General features: G+C 48.4%; 1 protein-coding gene and 1 long non-coding RNA gene across 2 annotated transcripts; one reads left to right on the forward strand and one right to left on the reverse strand.

Annotated features, from left to right (window-relative positions):
- Positions 1-4,858: 4,858 nt before the first annotated feature.
- On the reverse strand, positions 4,859-5,851 carry LOC123085478 (uncharacterized). The gene is made up of 3 exons (XR_006439787.1): positions 5,571-5,851; positions 5,103-5,217; positions 4,859-4,972 (listed from the first exon to the last, which is right to left on the reverse strand). It is a non-coding gene; the product is annotated as an uncharacterized lncRNA (long non-coding RNA).
- A 2,761-nt stretch (positions 5,852-8,612) lies between these two features.
- Positions 8,613-11,996, forward strand: LOC123085485 (uncharacterized). The gene is made up of 2 exons (XM_044507122.1): positions 8,613-10,643; positions 10,732-11,996. The coding sequence occupies exons 1-2, from the start codon at positions 10,512-10,514 to the stop codon at positions 11,875-11,877; spliced, it is 1,278 nt and encodes a 425-aa protein (XP_044363057.1). The 5' UTR covers positions 8,613-10,511; the 3' UTR covers positions 11,878-11,996.
- The last annotated feature ends 5,799 nt before the right edge of the window (positions 11,997-17,795 follow it).

Here is a 17,795-nt window from a genome sequence, read left to right on the forward strand (position 1 = left end):
TGAAAATGAGGCTTTTCAGTCATCTTGCCCATGTGGTATGATTTGCATATCTCAAGTGATTCAAAATCAAGTGAGTCCGAATGATCCATTTGCATGGAGTTTCTTCATGCATATACACCAATAGACATGGTTCGCATGTCTCAAACTTTTCAAAAACGAGTGAGTCCAAAGATCCATCAACATGGAGCTTCTTCATGCGTTTTATACCATTATGACTTACATGGCAGTGCCACAAGTAAGTGATACTATCATTACTATCTTATATATTTTGGCATGAAAATGTGTATCACTACGACCGAGATTCAATAAACCATTCCTTTAGGTGCAAGACCATTGAAGGTATTATTCAAAAATCGAGTAACCATTATTCTCCTTAAATGAATAACCGTATTGCGATAGACATAATCCAATCATGTCTATGCTCAACGCAAACACCAATCTCGGTGGTAGAGGGAGCGTGCGATGCTTGATCATATCAACCTTGGAAACACTTCCAACATATATCGTCAACTCACCTTTAGCTAGTCTCCGTTTATTCCGTAGCTTTTATTTCGAGTTACTAACACTTAGCAACCGAACCGGTATCCAATACCCTGGTGCTACTAGGAGTACTAGTAAAGTACACATTAACATAATGTATATCCAATATACTTCTATCGACCTTGCCAGCCTTCTCATCTACCAAGTATCTAGGGTAATGCTGCTCCAGTGGTTGTTCCCCTTATTACAGAAGCACTTAGTCTCGGGTTTGGGTTCAACCTTGGGTTTCTTCACTAGAGCAGCAGCTGAATTGCCGTTTCATGAAGTATCCCTTTGTTCCCTTGCCCTTCTTGAAACTAGTGGTTTCATCAACCATCAACAATTGATGCTCCTTCTTGATTTCTACTTTCGCGGTGTCAAACATCGCGAATACCTCAAGGATCATCATATCTATCCCTGATATGTTATAGTTCATCACGAAGCTCTAGCAGCTTGGTGGCAATGACTTTGGAGAAACATCACTATCTCATTTGGAAGATCAACTCCCACTCGATTCAAGTGATTGTTGCACTCAGACAATCTGAGCACAAGCTCAACGATTGAGCTTTTCTCCCTTAGTTTGCAGGCTAAGAAAATCGTCGGAGGTCTCATACCTCTTGACGTGGGCACGAGCCTGAAATCCCAATTTCAGCCCTCGAAACATCTCATATGTTCCGCGACGTTTCGAAAACGTCTTTGGTGCCTCTACTTAAACCATTTAACTGAACTATCACGTAGTTATCAAAACGTGTATGTCCGATGTTCGCAACATCGACAAACGACGTTGGGGTTCAGCACACTGAGCGGTGCATTAAGGACATAAGCTTTCTACTGATCGCATAATCGCTACTATCAACTTTCAACTATATTTTCTCTAGGAACATATCTAAACAGTGGAACTAAAGCGCGAGCTTACGACATAATTTGCAAAAGGTCTTTTGACTATGTTCAGGATAATTAAGTTCATCTTATGAACTCCCACTTAGATAGACATCCCTCTGGTCATCTAAGTGATCACATGATCCGAGTCAACTAGGCCGTGTCCGATCATCACGTGAGACGGACTAGTCATCATCGGTGAACATCTTCATGTTGATCGTATCTACCATACGACTCATGCTCGACCTTTCGGTCTCCGTGTTCCGAGGCCATGTCTGCACATGCTAGGCTCGTCAAGTTAACCCTAAGTGTTTTCGCTGTGTAAAACTGTCTTACACCCGTTGTATGTGAACGTAAGAATCCATCACACCCGATCATCACGTGGTGCTTAGAAGCGACGAACTGTAGCAACGGTGCACAGTTAGGGGAGAACACTTCTTGAAATTTTGTAAGGGATCATCTTATTTACTACCGTCGTCCTAAGCAAACAAGATGCATAAACATGATAAACATCACATGCAATCAAATAGTGACATGATATGGCCAATATCATTTTGCTCCTTTTGATCTTCATCTTCGGGGCTCCATGATCATCATCGTCACCGGCACGACACCATGATCTCCATCATCATGATCTCCATCATCGTGTCTTCATGAAGTTGTCACGCCAACGACTACTTCTACTTCTATGACTAACGTGTTTAGCAATAAAGTAAAGTAGTTTACATGGCGTTCTTCAATGACACGCAGGTCATACAATAAATAAAGACAACTCCTATGGCTCCTGCCGGTTGTCATACTCATCGACATGCAAGTCGTGAATCCTATTACAAGAACATGATCAATCTCATACATCACATATATTCATTCATCACATCCTTTGGCCATATCACATCACATAGCATACCCTGCAAAAACAAGTTAGACGTCCTCTAATTGTTGTTGCATGTTTTACGTGGCTGCTATGGGTTTCTAGCAAGAACGTTTCTTACCTACGCAAGACCACAACGTGATATGCCAATTGCTATTTACCCTTCATAAGGACCCTTTTCATCGAATCCGTTCCGACTAAAGTGGGAGAGACTGGCACCCGCTAGCCACCTTATGCACCAAGTGCATGTCAATCGGTGGAACCTGTCTCACGTAAGAGTACGTGTAAGGTCGGTCCGGGCCGCTTCATCCCACAATACCGTCGAAACAAGATTGGACTAGTAACGGTAAGCATATTGAACAACATCAACGCCCACAACTACTTTGTGTTCTACTCGTGCAAAGAATCTACGCAATAGACCTAGCTCTGATACCACTGATGGGGAACGTAGCAGAAATTCAAAAAATTTCCTACGTATCACCAAGATCTATCTATGGAGAGACCAGCAACGAGTAGAAAGGAGAGTGCATCTACATACCCTTGTAGATCGCTAAACGGAAGCGTTCAAGTGAACGGGGTTGATGGAGTCGTACTCGTCGTGATTCAAATCACCGATGATCACGTGCCGAACGGACGGCACCTCCGCGTTCAACACACGTACAGCCCGGTGACGTCTCCCACGCCTTGATCCAGCAAGGAGAGAGGGAGAGGTTGAGGAAGACTCCATCCAACAGCAGCACAACGGCGTGGTGGTGGTGGAGGAGCGTGGCAATCCCGCAGGGCTTCGCCAAGCACCATGGGAGAAGAGGAGGAGGGAGAGGGGCAGGGCTGCACCAACGAGAGATCAAATCGCGTGTTATGGGCAGCCCCTAGGCCTCATATATATAGGGGAAGGGGAGGGCTGCGCCCCCTTTAGGGTTTCCCACCCCAAGGGGCGGCGGCTAGCCTCCAGATGGCATCTGGTGCGGCGGCCAAGAGGGGGGGAGGAGTCCATCCTCCCCAAGGCACCTCGGAGGTGCCTTCCCCCTTGAGGACTCTTCCCTCTAGGGTTCCCTAGGCGCATGGGCCTCTTGGGGCTGGTGCCCTTGGCCCATGTAGGCCAAGGCGCACCCCCTATAGCCCATGTGGCCCCCCGGGGCAGGTGGCCCCACCCGGTGGGCCCCCGGGACCCTTTCGGTGGTCCCGGTACAATACCGATGACCCCGAAACTTGTCCCGATGGCCGAAACAGGACTTCCTATATATAAATCTTTACCTCCGGACCATTCCGGAACTCCTCGTGACGTCCGGGATCTCATCCGGGACTCCGAACAACATTCGGTAACCACATACAAGCTTCCTTTATAACCCTAGCGTCATCGAACCTTAAGTGTGTAGACCCTACGGGTTCGGGAGACATGCAGACATGACCGAGACGTTCTCCAGTCAATAACCAACAGCGGGATCTGGATACCCATGTTGGCTCCCACATGTTCCACAATGATCTCATCGGATGAACCACGATGTCAAGGACTTAATCAATCCCGTATTCAATTCCCTTTGTCTATCGGTATGTTACTTGCCCGAGATTCGATCGTCGGTATCCAATACCTTGTTCAATCTCGTTACCGGCAAGTCACTTTACTCGTTCCGTAACACATCATCCCATGATCAACTCCTTGGTCACATTGCGCATATGATGATGTCCTACCGAGTGGGCCCAGAGATACCTCTCCGTTTACACGGAGTGACAAATCCCAGTCTCGATTCGTGCCAACCCAACAGACACTTTCGGAGATACCTGTAATGCACCTTTATAGCCACCCAGTTACGTTGTGACGTTTGGTACACCCAAAGCATTCCTACGGTATCCGGGAGTTGCACAATCTCATGGTCTAAGGAAAAGATACTTGACATTGGCAAAGCTCTAGCAAATGAACTACACGATCTTTTGTGCTAGTCTTAGGATTGGGTCTTGTCCATCACATCATTCTCCTAATGATGTGATCCCGTTATCAACGACATCCAATGTCCATAGCCAGGAAACCATGACTATCTGTTGATCACAACGAGCTAGTCAACTAGAGGCTCACTAGGGACATATTGTGGTCTATGTATTCACACGTGTATTACGATTTCCTGATAATACAGTTATAGCATGAATAAAAGACAATTATCATGAACAAGGAAATATAATAATAATACTTTTATTATTGCCTCTAGGGCATATTTCCAACAGTTATACTGATCATAAACTTCGGAAACTTATATGGGATAAAGATGGCAATGTGAAGGCCAGAAATTCAGTATTGAATTAGATGAAACTTGCCACGCTCTCCAACATTTGTTAGCAGTATGCTTGAAATCCACGATCAGAATAGGAACGCAACACACCTGTTTACATGTTATTACTCTCTCTGTACATAAATATAAGTCGTTTTAGAGACTTGTATGTTCAGTCTAAGACGTCATATATTTGTGTACAGAGGAAGTAGTTAGTAATAAGGTCGAGTGCTTCTTCCATGCATGACATAATACTGAGTTGTAAATAATGCCTCTTCTCAAGATGCAGTCTCATGATCTGCTTGATGTTTCCCAGGGATGACCAAACGTAGCGTGAGGATCCCAGTTACTCACAGAGGCGGGCAATGGCATGTACAGGGCTGAGCAGCACCGCTAGGCTCCAAGGGACTCATTCAACCAACATCTTCCTTCTGCACAACCACTGCAAGCGAAATATGAGCTCAAGTTGCTACCAACTCATACAGATTTAAACCCAATTGATCAGTCAAAATGAAAAGTACAATCATCCGAGCATGAGGTATAGAGTAGAGCACCACGAAATCCTAGGTTACCTCTTCCAGCCGTCGTATACGAGCCCCTTTCCATCCTCCCGCGCACTCTTCTTCGGCACCCCAAGGCCGCTGCCGCTTTGGTCACCTCCCTCACCTCTCTGGCTCCCCTTACAACCTAAGCGGACGACGATGAGGAAAGGAAATAGAAATCGAATCTATTCAACCTATTGTAAACTCACTATAAAAGTATAAAAGAACATATGCCTTGTCTGGAAATTGCAACTATAATTATTAAAATAAATTTTCACGTACATAAACTAATCAGACCATTAGGCAGTTCATTTTGAGTGAACAGAACACCCTCCTTAAGCAATTAACAGTTTCTCATGATATCTATGGTATAATAGAATAAACAAACCAAAGAAAAGCTATATATGATTACTAAAAATTGTTGTTTGCTATCAAGAAAAGTGATGGTGTTGCATCAAGATGATCTAAATGTAAATCAAATGGAGCTGAATTCTAAACCTGCTTCTCGCGGCTAGCTCGTCTAACAGTGGAATATGAGTAGCACATTTGTATGCACAACCGTATTGCAGTAGCTAAAGGGGCTTGTCCCCCTCTCCCTCATGTCATTAGCTATCAATAATCATTACCTAGTTAGCCATTTGTAGAACAAGGTAAACACAGAGAAAACGAGATGGATTAATTCCTGATAGATGAGATGTATCCTCTTAGCATTACTCAAAAAAGGATACCTGATAGATGAGATGTATACTGTTAGAATTACTCGAAATCACCGAGTTCACTTTCACATACCTCAAGATCAGGTAGAACTTTATCTAATTATCGTCTACTCAAAAAGCATTTCAATTACTTGCAAAACCTGCCATCACCAAGACATCAACACTTGTAGCAATAGACATCATACATTACAATATATATCATCGGCTCATCTCATGTTGCCTAAATCTACATGGACCAATCAAATAATTGTAGCCATATGAAAGAAAAAACTGAAACAGTTCAAAGAAAGGCAAAGAATCTTCAGGCTCTGTAGCAACAGTGGGATTGCTCTTATTTTCGACAAACTCCTTTTGTGTAGAAGCAGTCAATCATGTCTAAAAAAATCTGGAAACAGCTAGCAGGCTAACAAATATGCCATTATTACTGCACATGACTGAATGCAAACTACAGTAAGGGGCATAACCTGTGAAGATGGCCATCCGTCCTTGTTGCTGCAATTGCATAACTCCAGATTTCATTTTTTTTATGTCATTAAGCAACTCAACGAACATGTGAAAAGCACACCTGCAGTAGGAAGATTCAGCAGCCACATGCAGCAAGTCAGGAGTCGTGTATGAGTAAATCAGAGAAAGGAGAAAAGATGAAATCCAGAACATAAGCGGGAACAGAAATTAGATCCTTTTTACATCAAATCAAGGCTAAAAACGTGTTGAAACATACCGTTGGGTGTCTAAGGCTTTATGTTTTCCAGATCAAAGAAGAAAACGATCTAGTTTTAAAGAGGAGAGTGATTAACCTACCTCCAATCATCAGGGGTGTGCAGATCTGAGTAGGGGGTCGATCCGGAGGAACCAGCATCCACCAAGCCCCGCCGCCTCAACAGGAGCTCCTCTCCCTGCCCTCCGGCCGGTCACCGGAGCCGCCAGCGGCGGCGACCGCCTCCCTCACCTTGTGCCCCTTATCCTCATTTCTTCCTATCTCCCTCATGCCCTGGTCTCTTAGCATCAGCAGGACACCGTCGCCACCGGAGCAAGACGCTGCACCCGCCGCCAGATCCATCGACGCCACGCCCGGATGGCCGGCGCGGCACCAGATCGAGCGCCTGGCGGTTGGGATCGGGAGGCGAGGGAGAGGAGAGCCCGTTCTCGTGTGTGTTTCTGGTAGGTTTTTTCACTTTAAAAAGGACCGTGTGATGAATACAGTAAACTATAAGGATTTATTTGTAAAATGTTTGAACGAAACGTTTTCTCACTTAAGAAAGGACTGCGGGTTGAATACTACAAAATAGAGGGGCTTTTTTGCCAAAGCGTCGACGACGTACGACCAGAAGCAGTAATTGCTTTATTAGTACTAGTAAACATGCCCGTGCGTTGCACCGGGAGAAAAAAAATGATGTGCTTTGCTGGGAAGCAAATGCCAATTATCATTAATTAGGTTGGCCAGGTAGAGGATAAGTTTGATGATGGAAGAAATGATGGATCAATTAACAATAGGATTCTTTGGGGCGCTAGTTTGAAACTTGTGACATGAATCCTAATCAACTAATCGGGTGGACAACCTTATCTTTAGACTAACATATTAATAACAAAACTATTCTACATGTAGTTCTTATTTTGAGTTACTGACATCAGACAATAAAAATATGGTATACTTCGTCCGACGTCCATGCATGCATACTTCTGTCGCTGACCGTGAAATCCTTATTGTATAGATGTTCTAACTTACTGTTCTATTACGATATATGTATGATTCTTTATTGTAATTGCATCTTTGCTTAGTCTGTTGCGCCTCAGTTCACAATTAGATGCAATTTGCTTTGTTCTCCTTTTAGATGATTATCATTAAATAAAGTTAACACTATCATACATAGAATTATTAATGTCTTTAAATCATGGTGGTAGGATATAACAACTTCTGTAATTACCTTTGTTCAAGAAAGTAAGCTAGTTCATTAAAGTAGGCTATTTTTGTTTACTATATTCTTTTATTTAAATAATATTTTTGTATTGTGGTATACATATACATAGTTTCAAATAAGTATAACTGATTTAACTAATGACGGCTCATGTGTCGCTAGTGTCCTGTTTTTCATGGATACAATTTGGGAAGCAGAAAAATGTTACGACATTGCAGATCAGGTTAGCTATTGTACTACTGTCAGACAATAAAAGTTTTTTGACACATAACAATAGCTTTACTGAGATCAACTAAAGACTCTATTGTCATGACACGTAAATGTGTGTGTTTTGGCATCGATGATTTTTTTGCACACATATGAACCGTGATCAATCCGTCTATGTATGCTGTTTGTTTCCTTTTCAGTTTTGTCAATATGAGTTCCCGAGGACATAAATAGAGTAAAAAAAAGTTAGAAGTGTCGGCGAGAGTTCATGTCGCTCTGAGCCAACATGAACGCGGCACCGGTGCTCTGGACGGTGTTGAACGTTTCGAACGGGAAGGAACGCGGATGAGGGAGTGGATTTTGGTTGGGACAGGGCAGTCATAATCATGCCCGACAGCGCTTCGGACGCCCGCAATGTCCTTGCGCCGAGTTTTTTCCGTTTTCTCATAAAAAGTAGGTTCAGACCGGGTGGCGAACCGATACAGGCTCATATTGGATGGCAAAACATGCCGGGACCGGCGGTCGAGCCGGTTGCGGGCGCTTTGAGTGTCGGCGTTGAAGATGCCCTTACACACTCTTCGAGAGTTTAATAATTCATTTAAAATATTTTATAAAATTATCAAAAGATTTGAATTCTTATGATTTCGATACGTATTTTTATTATCGAGGTTGTATGATTTGGATGATTATATTTCATTTTCAATGTCTTTTTTGCACAAAAAGTATATTATATGTTCTCATTATGCGTCCATATACTCCGTGTACAAACGGCTGTTAAAAACAAAACAATGCTGGGGCTGAGCGGCCGGCATGTATAATTCCCCATAGGCACGTGTACTTCCACCGCTGTAGAGCTTGCTTATCCATTCGTGTCTTCACCGAGAAGCACATCTGCAATTCTGCTTCTGCCCAGACCGAGCATGTAGCTTCTCTTCCGAGAGATCCACATCCCGACCTCCCGTTGCTCTGGGACACGCCGCCGCTGCCGCTTACGCCTACCGCCGCCAGGATCCCCCCTCCCAAGCTCCACCCGGCCATGGCGCGGGCAGATGGGAAACCCCCCCACTCCACCGGTCATTGCGTGAGCTACACACCTGCGCCACCGGGGAGTCTCCAATGACGGAGATGACCGGCTCCTCTGCAGAGGAGTTGGCACCGGCCAGCTAGAGGCCGCCGTGGCTCCAGCACCGACGGCCACTCACTCTCGTAGAGGCCGGCCCTGTCGCCTTGTTACTACGTCCTCGCCTTGTCCTGTGCTCGTTCGCCATGGATCTTGCTCCAGTGTTCCTCTTTCGGTCTCTGCTCTCTCTGTTTGCTGATTTGCAGCCAGCAACACACCAATTTGGTGTCTTATTTTCCACTTTTACTCGCTCAAATAGTTCATAAATTTATCTGTTTGTTGATTCTCTAGTCAGCTTGCTGATTTCCGGGCAACTCGCGATGGTATATAAATTGGTGCCGCCTCCCCGCCATGGCCGCCGCCCCCCACAAGCTTGCACCGCGGTGGTCCGCCGCTCCGACGCCGAAGAACTCCTCACTCCGGCCGACTCTCCATGTTTTCCTCCTTCATCTCCACGCATGCCTCCCGCCTCGCTGCCGTCGCCTGATGCGGGCACCCGAGCGCAGCGCCGCCTCCCTGCCATGGCCGCCCCGGCAAGTTAGAAACTTCGCCCGTCCACGCAGATCGAGCAAGGGGAGGCCGGCGGACGGGCGGATCAACGCGGGAGGCTTGGTTGTGGCTGGAACCAGGGCGCGGCGGAGCAGAGGATGTGGATCCGGGCAGTGGCGGCCGGATCCCGTCAGAGTCGTGGGCGGAGGCGGGCGGCGCGGCTGCCGGCGAAGCTCGGGGCGGCCATGGCGGCGCTGCAATGAGAGGGGGAGAGAGATGGGGAGAGGGAGGGAGGAAGGAGATGGAGGAGGAGAAGGCAGAGGCGGCGACATGACCTGGTCGCGGCGGCGGCGATCTCCGGTGAGGCCGGCCGGCACGGCGACGCGACAGAGGAAAGCGGGGTCGGGGCGAGCGCGTGGCGCGGAGCCGAGCTCCCTGGCTTGGACGCACACGTTTCTGCTCCTAAAAAGGACCGCGGGTAGGGTAGAAACAAATGCAGGGCCGTTTCCATAAAAACGAAGCGTTTTCTTAGGTACCGACTTAAAAGTAGGACTGCGGGTTGAATTCTCAGAAATAGAAGGACTTTTATGCAAATATACCGACGACGTACGACCAGAAGCAGTAGCCGCTTTATTAGTAGGTAAAGAGGTAAAGATAAAGATAAAGATAGGGAAAGATAAGGTAGAGATAGAGATAGAGATAGATATTAGAGAGGAACCAACGACGTACAAGCGGTCTGACTAAAGTTTCCTATCAGAAAAAAAAAGTCCATACTTTCTTCTCTCTCAAAAAAAAATCATACTTTCTCCCTGTGTCCACTAAAAAAATAAAAATTCTCCGCGTGTCATACTCGGTTTTCTCAAAGAAAAGAAAAAAACTGTCTGCTTCCTTACGCTAAAAATATATAAATACAATCTTGTTCCTAATAAGTGGATCAGGCGCCGGTCAATTCTCCTGTCACAAATCCTAGTCCCGGCGAACCGAGGGGACGATGCCGCCAGGAGTAGGAGAAGGAGGAGGATATAGCTGCACGGAGCAGGACCCCTTACCGGCGACCAGTCACCGTGGCCGCGACGAGGACGCTCCGTCCCGTTCCCCACCGCTCCCCGTCGTTGCTCCCGAGGTTTGTTCTTCCGCCCCCTCTTCTTCCAATCTTCCATCCAAGGAAAAGAATTGGAAACCTGAGCGAATCGTCTCTTCCCTATGTATAGGAGAAGAAAAAGAAGAAGAAGCTGACGCTCGAGCACGAGCAGCAGCCCGCGGTGGACCTCTCCGATGACGTCATCATCGAGATCCTGTCGCGGGTGTGCTACAAGTCGCTCTGCCGCTTCAAGTGCGTGTCCAAGTCGTGGCTCGCCCTCTGCTCCCGACTCGACATCCGCAAGAGGTCACCGCAGACCCTGTCCGGCCTCTACTTCTTCGGAGAGGAACGCGGCGAGGGCCTCAATTTCCATGATCTGGCAGGGGGTGGGCCCCCTTTGTTCGATGCCGGTCTCTCTTTCTTGGCCAGTTATTACTATGAACAAGTTGGTGTCGAAAAATGTTGCGGCGGCCTTCTGCTTTGCGTGTGCTGGAAACCACGCTCAGTGCAAGTGGATTTCGATTATGTCGTGTGCAATCCGGCGACTGAGAAGTGCACTATATTGCCTGCTATAGAGGTCGGCAACCGACCGGAGGCTTTCCGTATGCTGGGAGGTCACCTTTGTCATATAGACCAAGCTGAACGTTTTTTGGGTTTTGATACAGCCAACCCCTCCAGTTTTGTGGTGGTCGTGCCCCTGGCAACTTGTTTTGATGTAATCAAAGAAGTGGCGATCTACTCATCGGAAACTGGACGATGGACTTTTGCGCTGAATGAGTGGAGACGCGACGCTATGGTTCGTGGTGATCAATCTGCCATCTTTCTGAATGGAATTGTGCATTTGACTACCTTCGATTCTTCAATAGTAACAGTGGACAGCGAGGGAAAGATTTGGAGAGAAATTAGAGCGCCATACTTGTCGGCTGCCATTGGACTGTCTCAGGGATGCTTGCATGCTTGGAATGTAGATGATCGTTGCCAACTCTTCGTTTGGGTTCTTGAGGATTATGCTAGCGGAAAATGGACACTAAAGCACACTGCTAATGTTTTGGGACTGTTCGGAAGGTATTCTCGCAAAGATGACGAGTCCTACAAGATGCTGGCAATTCATCCAGATTGTAATTCATTTTTCCTTACTGATGGGAAGATGACAGTCTTATACAATATGGATAATCAGAAACTGCAAGTTATCAGCGCTTCCCAGGAATTCGTGGGTTGTGTGCCTTATATTCCTTGTTTTGCAAAATGGCCCTCAGTAATAGTAGCGCCCTCATAAAAAAAGTTTGTTGGATATAGGCCTAATCTTCTGGTTGTGGCACTATACATAGCTTGAACATGGATATGTAACAGCTCATATGTCACCGATGAAGGAAATGGTTCAGTTTAACCATATTTACTTTTTCTTTCTTTCTATGTTCTTTCGTTCTTGTTTGAGGGGAAGGTAACTTTGTTCTCTTAAGGGGTGTGGAACTACATAATTGTTTGAATGATATACAAGTCTAGACTCAACACATATTATATCTAGAGAATCTTCTTGACACTAACACTGTCTAGCACTCTAAATTTTGCATGAAGAAAATATTGATGGTTGAAAGGATCTGAGTTCATTCCGTGAATTACAACAAGTCAAATATCTGGTGTTGAATCTATCTAGAAGAAAAAGGATGCAGCATGTGTACTCCAGTTCCCTTCGCCCCTCTGCGATCATTTGCTTTTGTTATGTCGACATTACCCGTTAACATATGATTTTCATTTTTGTGAAGTTATACCCATTCCCCTGACACTATTGTTTGCGTGTATCGGAACATGTATGATCTAAGTATGTATGGTTCAGCAAAACAGAGCATTTGGTCCTTCCACAAACATGCGACGGCGGCTTTGACGATGCCATAGACCTAGGGTAGGGTCATAGACCTGACCTATACGCCCTACCCAAGGTCACTACCTTAAAAGCAAGGACATTCAAAACACAACAGGAAGTATCGACTGAGGCCATCGAGTGCAATCCACTCGACCAGTCACCTCACTCGGATACCCCCAATTTCATTGACTTGGAGGGAGTCATTCGACCATACAGGAAACCACTCGGAGTACAGAAGACCTAGAGTCACTCAGGATGGCAACGGTCAGGCGTTCAGTCTGTAGTCTTAAAGATCATTGATGTCACTCTATAGCTGGCATTACCAGTAACACCCTACCTTAATGTACATTCAACCCCTGTAACGGAGGACGGCTGGGGTCCTACCGCACTCTATATAAGCCGCCCCCCTCCTCTGGCGCAAGGGTTCGCACCCCTTGTAACACACACCCATATTTCAGTCGACCGTCTCAGGGCACCGAGACGTAGGGCTTTTACCTCCTCCGAGAGGGGTCTGAACTTGTAAACTCGTGTGTACAACCTCATTGTAGCTAGGGCCTCACCTCCTCATATGTACCCCTACTCTTACTGTCAGACTTAGTACCACGACAGTTGGCGTCCACCGTGGGGCAAAGCGTCTTAGCAACTTCCGGCGAGGTTGCATTTTCTCCGATCTTCATCAACATGGTTTCCGACGGCGGTTTATTCATGGGCCACGAGTTCCGACTCGGTGCGCTCACTTTCGTCGCCGATGACTCCGCTTTGGCTCCAAGAAGCCCCCCTCGATGTCGAGGCCCTCCAGATCCGCGGATCGTCGCACTTCCACGCAAGTGCCTGCGGCGTCCTCCTACGGCAGTCGTCGACTCCATATCGGTCGGTCCACGCGTCACCTTCTCACTCCGTTGGACGCCACCGCAAGCGATCTGGTCGGTTGCGGCTCCAACGGTGGGTGAAGCATGCAGTGGCTCGCCAGACGATCACCCCCCAAGTCGCGGCAATCGAGCTCGACGAATTTCACTACGACCCGATCGACCTGTCGACTGGATCTGCAGGTACGTTTTCCGAGAGCGGGAGCTGTGACCCCGCGGCAGAAGTTCTAATGGTCGACTCCCATTGCAGCCCACCTGGGTTTCGCCGCAGCGGTGGCAATGGTGGCGGCGATGGCCCGTCATTCGGTCACGAGGAGTACGAGCCCCAACCCCTCAACTCACAGCAGAGGGAAGAGCTGCACCGCCGCAACGTGGAGGCCCTCCAGACCCCCATCATAGGGGAAACCGTCGAGGCTCGGGCCTTGGAGGCTGCGCGCCTGGCCACGCTAGCTGAGCGCACGCCTTTGGAGAATCTCCAACATTCTCTCGACGAACATGCCCGTCGAATGATCCCCGAGTCCAGTCGACGTCAACGATAGTTGTTTCCGCCTGAAACTCAGGTATACCGCACTCTGATCTAGAATCTTACGACTGCTGCACGTATAGCAGTCTATTCAGCCGCCCCGTTCAGAAGCTGGAAGGGGCTTGGAGCAGATCTGAGCGCTGCTCCAAGCAACAGGAGAGCTGAACTCCGCCGTTTCTCAGTCGCGGAATAGGATCCACAACAGGTCAGTAAGGGCAGATACAGTACAGTTGGCACACAGTCCTGGGTCGCCTTTGCGACGTGAAGATCGTGATCACCGCCGAGATCGGCACCTGGGAAGAGCTCATGGGGAGTTCGATCGTGAGTACGCCCGTGACAACCACCGTCGAATGCCTTCACCCCTTCCAATGGACGGGTCATACGCGCCCCAGCGGTATGACGACAGCCGCCCGTATGGTAATGACCGCAGAGTTCCAAGCGACCCTAGAGAGCCTGCGTTCGATGCAAGGTTATTCCTTGTCCAGGGTTTGGTCGACCGGAACAGAGCATACAGAGAGGGATTGGATAGAGACAGGCCCGGTGGAAGCAGGGTCCACATTTCTGGCCCTGAGTGATTCGGAAGAGCCATCCGAGCCGCTAAGATCCCTCACAACTTCAGATTGGCGACTAGCGTCAGTAAGTTCACAGGAGAGTCGAAGCCAGACACTTGGTTGGAAGACTACCGAGTGGTTGTGCATATTGGTGGCGCCAGCGATGAGGTGGCCATGAAGCACCTCCCTTTGATGCTTGAAAGTTCTGCCAGGGCTTGACTGGATCAGTTGGCCCCTGGAAATATTTTCAGTTAGGATGAGTTGGCCCAAGTGTTTACCAAAACGTTTGAAGGTGCCTGCAAGAGACTTCCTGGTTTGTCGGAATTGCAGCATTGCATGCAGAAACAGAATGAGACCTTGAGAGATTATATCCAGAGATGGATCACTCTTCAGCACACGATGGAGAATGTATTGGATCACCAAGCAGTTTGGGCCTTTAAAGAAGGCGTTCGCTATAGAGAGCTTAATCTGAAGTTCGATCGGACCGGAGACATGACTCTGGCTCGGATGATGGAGATTGCCACTAAGTACGCTAACGGCGAAGAAGAGGACCGACTCCGGAGTGGCAAGAACAGGCCAGTCGCCCAGGACACCGGAGGAGGAAACTCCAATCGGAAGCAGAAGCGAAAGGCTGAAGCTACGGGTGTTGTGGTTCTAAGTCTGACAGTAAGTATAGGGGGGTACGAATGAGGAGGCAAGGTCCTAGCTACGGTGAGATTGTACGCAAGTGTTTACGAGTTCAGGCCCCTCTCGGAGGAGGTAAAAGCCCTACGTCTCAGTGCCCTGAGGCGGTCGACTAGAATATGGGAGTGTGCATTACAGGGCATGTGAACCCTTGTGCCAGAGGAGGGGGTGGCTTATATAGAGTGCGCCAGGACCCCGGCCATCCCCCGTTACAAGGAGTTCGATGTACATAAATATGGGGCGTTACTGATAACGCCAGCCATAAAGTGCTATTGATAATCTTAAAGACTACAGAGTGAACGCCTGACCGTTGCTGTCCTGAGCGACTCCTGGTCTTCGGTAGGTCGAGTGATTTCTTGTATGGTCGAATGATATCAGGAGGGAGGGGTACCCCAGTGAGGTGATTGGTCGAGTGGATTGCACTCGACGCCTTCAATTAGTACTCCATGTTGTCTCTTGGGTGTCTTTGCTTCTAGGGTAGTGACCTTGGGTAGGGCGTACAGGTCAAGCCTATGACCCTACCCTAGGTCTATATCATCATCATTAGCCCCTGAATGGATTGAGGTCCGAGTGAAAAGAAGGTTGAAGTTGACCTTGCCTTGACTCTTATGCTTCACAAGTATCCATGTTGGACTGGAGGCACATGTTGGAACCTCGACTCTGTTTCAGTCGCCTTGATCGATTCAGAAGTTGCCGAGTGGATTTATACTGTCACTCATCAAGTGTTACTTTTGACGCGAAATCTTTGGCGCGATTGGTTACGGCGTATCCTGGATCTCACGGGATTCAAAATTTTGGAGAAGCGCGCGAGGGGAGCGTGTCGTAGTAAGCGGGATGGATAGACAGGAGCGCCTCGATCTCCGTGCCACCTTTTTCGCCACGTACCTAGCGCGCGACTATTGCCGGATTTGACGGGATTGCCCGGGCCGACGCGTCAGCCACTCGGAAGTGGGTCCTTAAAAGGCGACGGGGCCGAGGCGTCTGCACTATGCGCGTCCATTCTCCCTCTTCCTTCTCTGTTTCTCCACTGCATATTTCTCCTCCGCTCCCAACACCGCCACCAGGCCACCATGGTGGAGGACAAGACGGCGGCGCTAGAACGTGCGAAGAAGGCGACCGAGGCGGTGAAAGGCAAGAAGACGAATTGGGGGTCATCGTCGAGGTCTATGCTGCCATGAGTTGGATCCAGGGCGATTGGATCCGATATTCGCTCCGGCCTGAGGATTTGGAGGAACTGGCTAACTCCGGTCTGATCGTTGATGGAGCTGCGAGGCTGCCAAAGGGGGAAACGGAGCCTTAGCCGCGGCCGGGTGAGTGCGTTCTGCTCGCCACCCATGTCGACCGCGGTTTCTCCCTTCCTCAGCATCCTTTTTTCTGGGGTTCCTTGAACTTTTTCGGAGCTCAGCTCCATCACTTCTCTCCCAACACCATTACGTACCTCGCTGAGTTCGTGTCCACGTGTGAAAATTTCCTGGGTTGTCGACCGCACTGGGGTCTTTTCAAGCACATCTTCACAATCCACTCCCAGTTGGTGAAGAAAGCGAATTCCAGTGACGAGAGGACGCACGTGATCCAAATGTGCGGGGGTTGGGGATCTAGAAGAGGAAAAGGAGCGTTTTCCCCTCCATGACACTTCCTGAGTTGGTCAGGGGCAGTCGACCTGGTTCTACTGCCAGGACATTGCGACTCCCGGTCAGTCGACCGGTCTTCCCCCTTTCTCTTTAGATCGCGCCCAGCAACCTTCTTCGTTGAAAGTGACCGCTACGGAGAGCGTGAAGATGAACATGTTGGTCGGGAGAGTGGTCCAGTTGATCAATCAGGGTGTAACCGGCATGGACTTGCTCGAGGTGTTTCTCAGTCGACGCATCCAGCCGCTCCAGGCTCATGACCACTCGATGTGGATGTATTCTGGAGCCAACGACACCGCTCGAGTTCATCCAGAGGAGGTTACGGCCGAGACGGTGGCCCTGTGGCTGAAGGGTATTATGGAAAACAAGGACAACCCCAGGGGAGCTAGGAGAGTCGACCCATTCAGTGCCAACAACCAACCAGATAAGGTCTGAGCTCTGCTGCCGACTGTACTTGAATATGCTTTTGTGACTGTCTCGGAATCCGACTGATATTTGTTTGACTTCTTGTCTTGTAGGTTTATACTGAGATGTACTCGATGCCCAACGGTGAACAAGCTCTGGAGCAAGACCAGGAGGGAGAGGACAGCGTGAAAGAAAGCGGTGATTGGCAATCTCTAGCAGATTACGATGAGGAGGAAAGTGATGAGTCGGACGACGACGAGATAGTCGACTCACCACCTCGCACCGAGCGTCGATCCAAGCTACTCCATGATCCAGCAAGCGGGCGTGGAAAGACCGTGGCTCCAAGCACTCAAACACAGAAGCGCACTCGGACTTCGACTCCGGAGCCGACGGAGAAGGTCGCCAAGCAGCCCAAGGTCGTCCCCTTGAAGGCTCGGAAGACCTTGCCCAAGATCAAGATGGATGTTCCTGTTTCCTCTGGGTGAGTGTTCTTTCTTTCTGCGTTTTCTTCCACCGGCTGATACTTCTGTTCTGACCAAGTGGATTATGAGCTTTTCCAGCCCTGCAACTTCTGCGACTGATATGGACATTGACAAGGCCCTAGGTGATGAGGAAACCGATTACGCGGCCACCTCAAAAGCTAGTACGCTCTATCAAACTTGAATTTACTCTGTCG

The sequence above is a fragment of the Triticum aestivum genome, chromosome 1B (assembly GCF_018294505.1).
Source record: "Triticum aestivum cultivar Chinese Spring chromosome 1B, IWGSC CS RefSeq v2.1, whole genome shotgun sequence".
NCBI lineage: Eukaryota > Viridiplantae > Streptophyta > Magnoliopsida > Poales > Poaceae > Triticum > Triticum aestivum.

Excerpts from the sequence above, each read along its gene's own strand:
- LOC123085485 (XM_044507122.1), top strand. The coding sequence starts at position 10,512 with ATGCCGCCAGGAGTAGGAGAAGGAGGAGGATATAGCTGCACGGAGCAG. Across the intron at positions 10,644-10,731 it reads TCCCCGTCGTTGCTCCCGAG|GAGAAGAAAAAGAAGAAGAA; the intron begins GTTTGTTCTTCC and ends CCCTATGTATAG.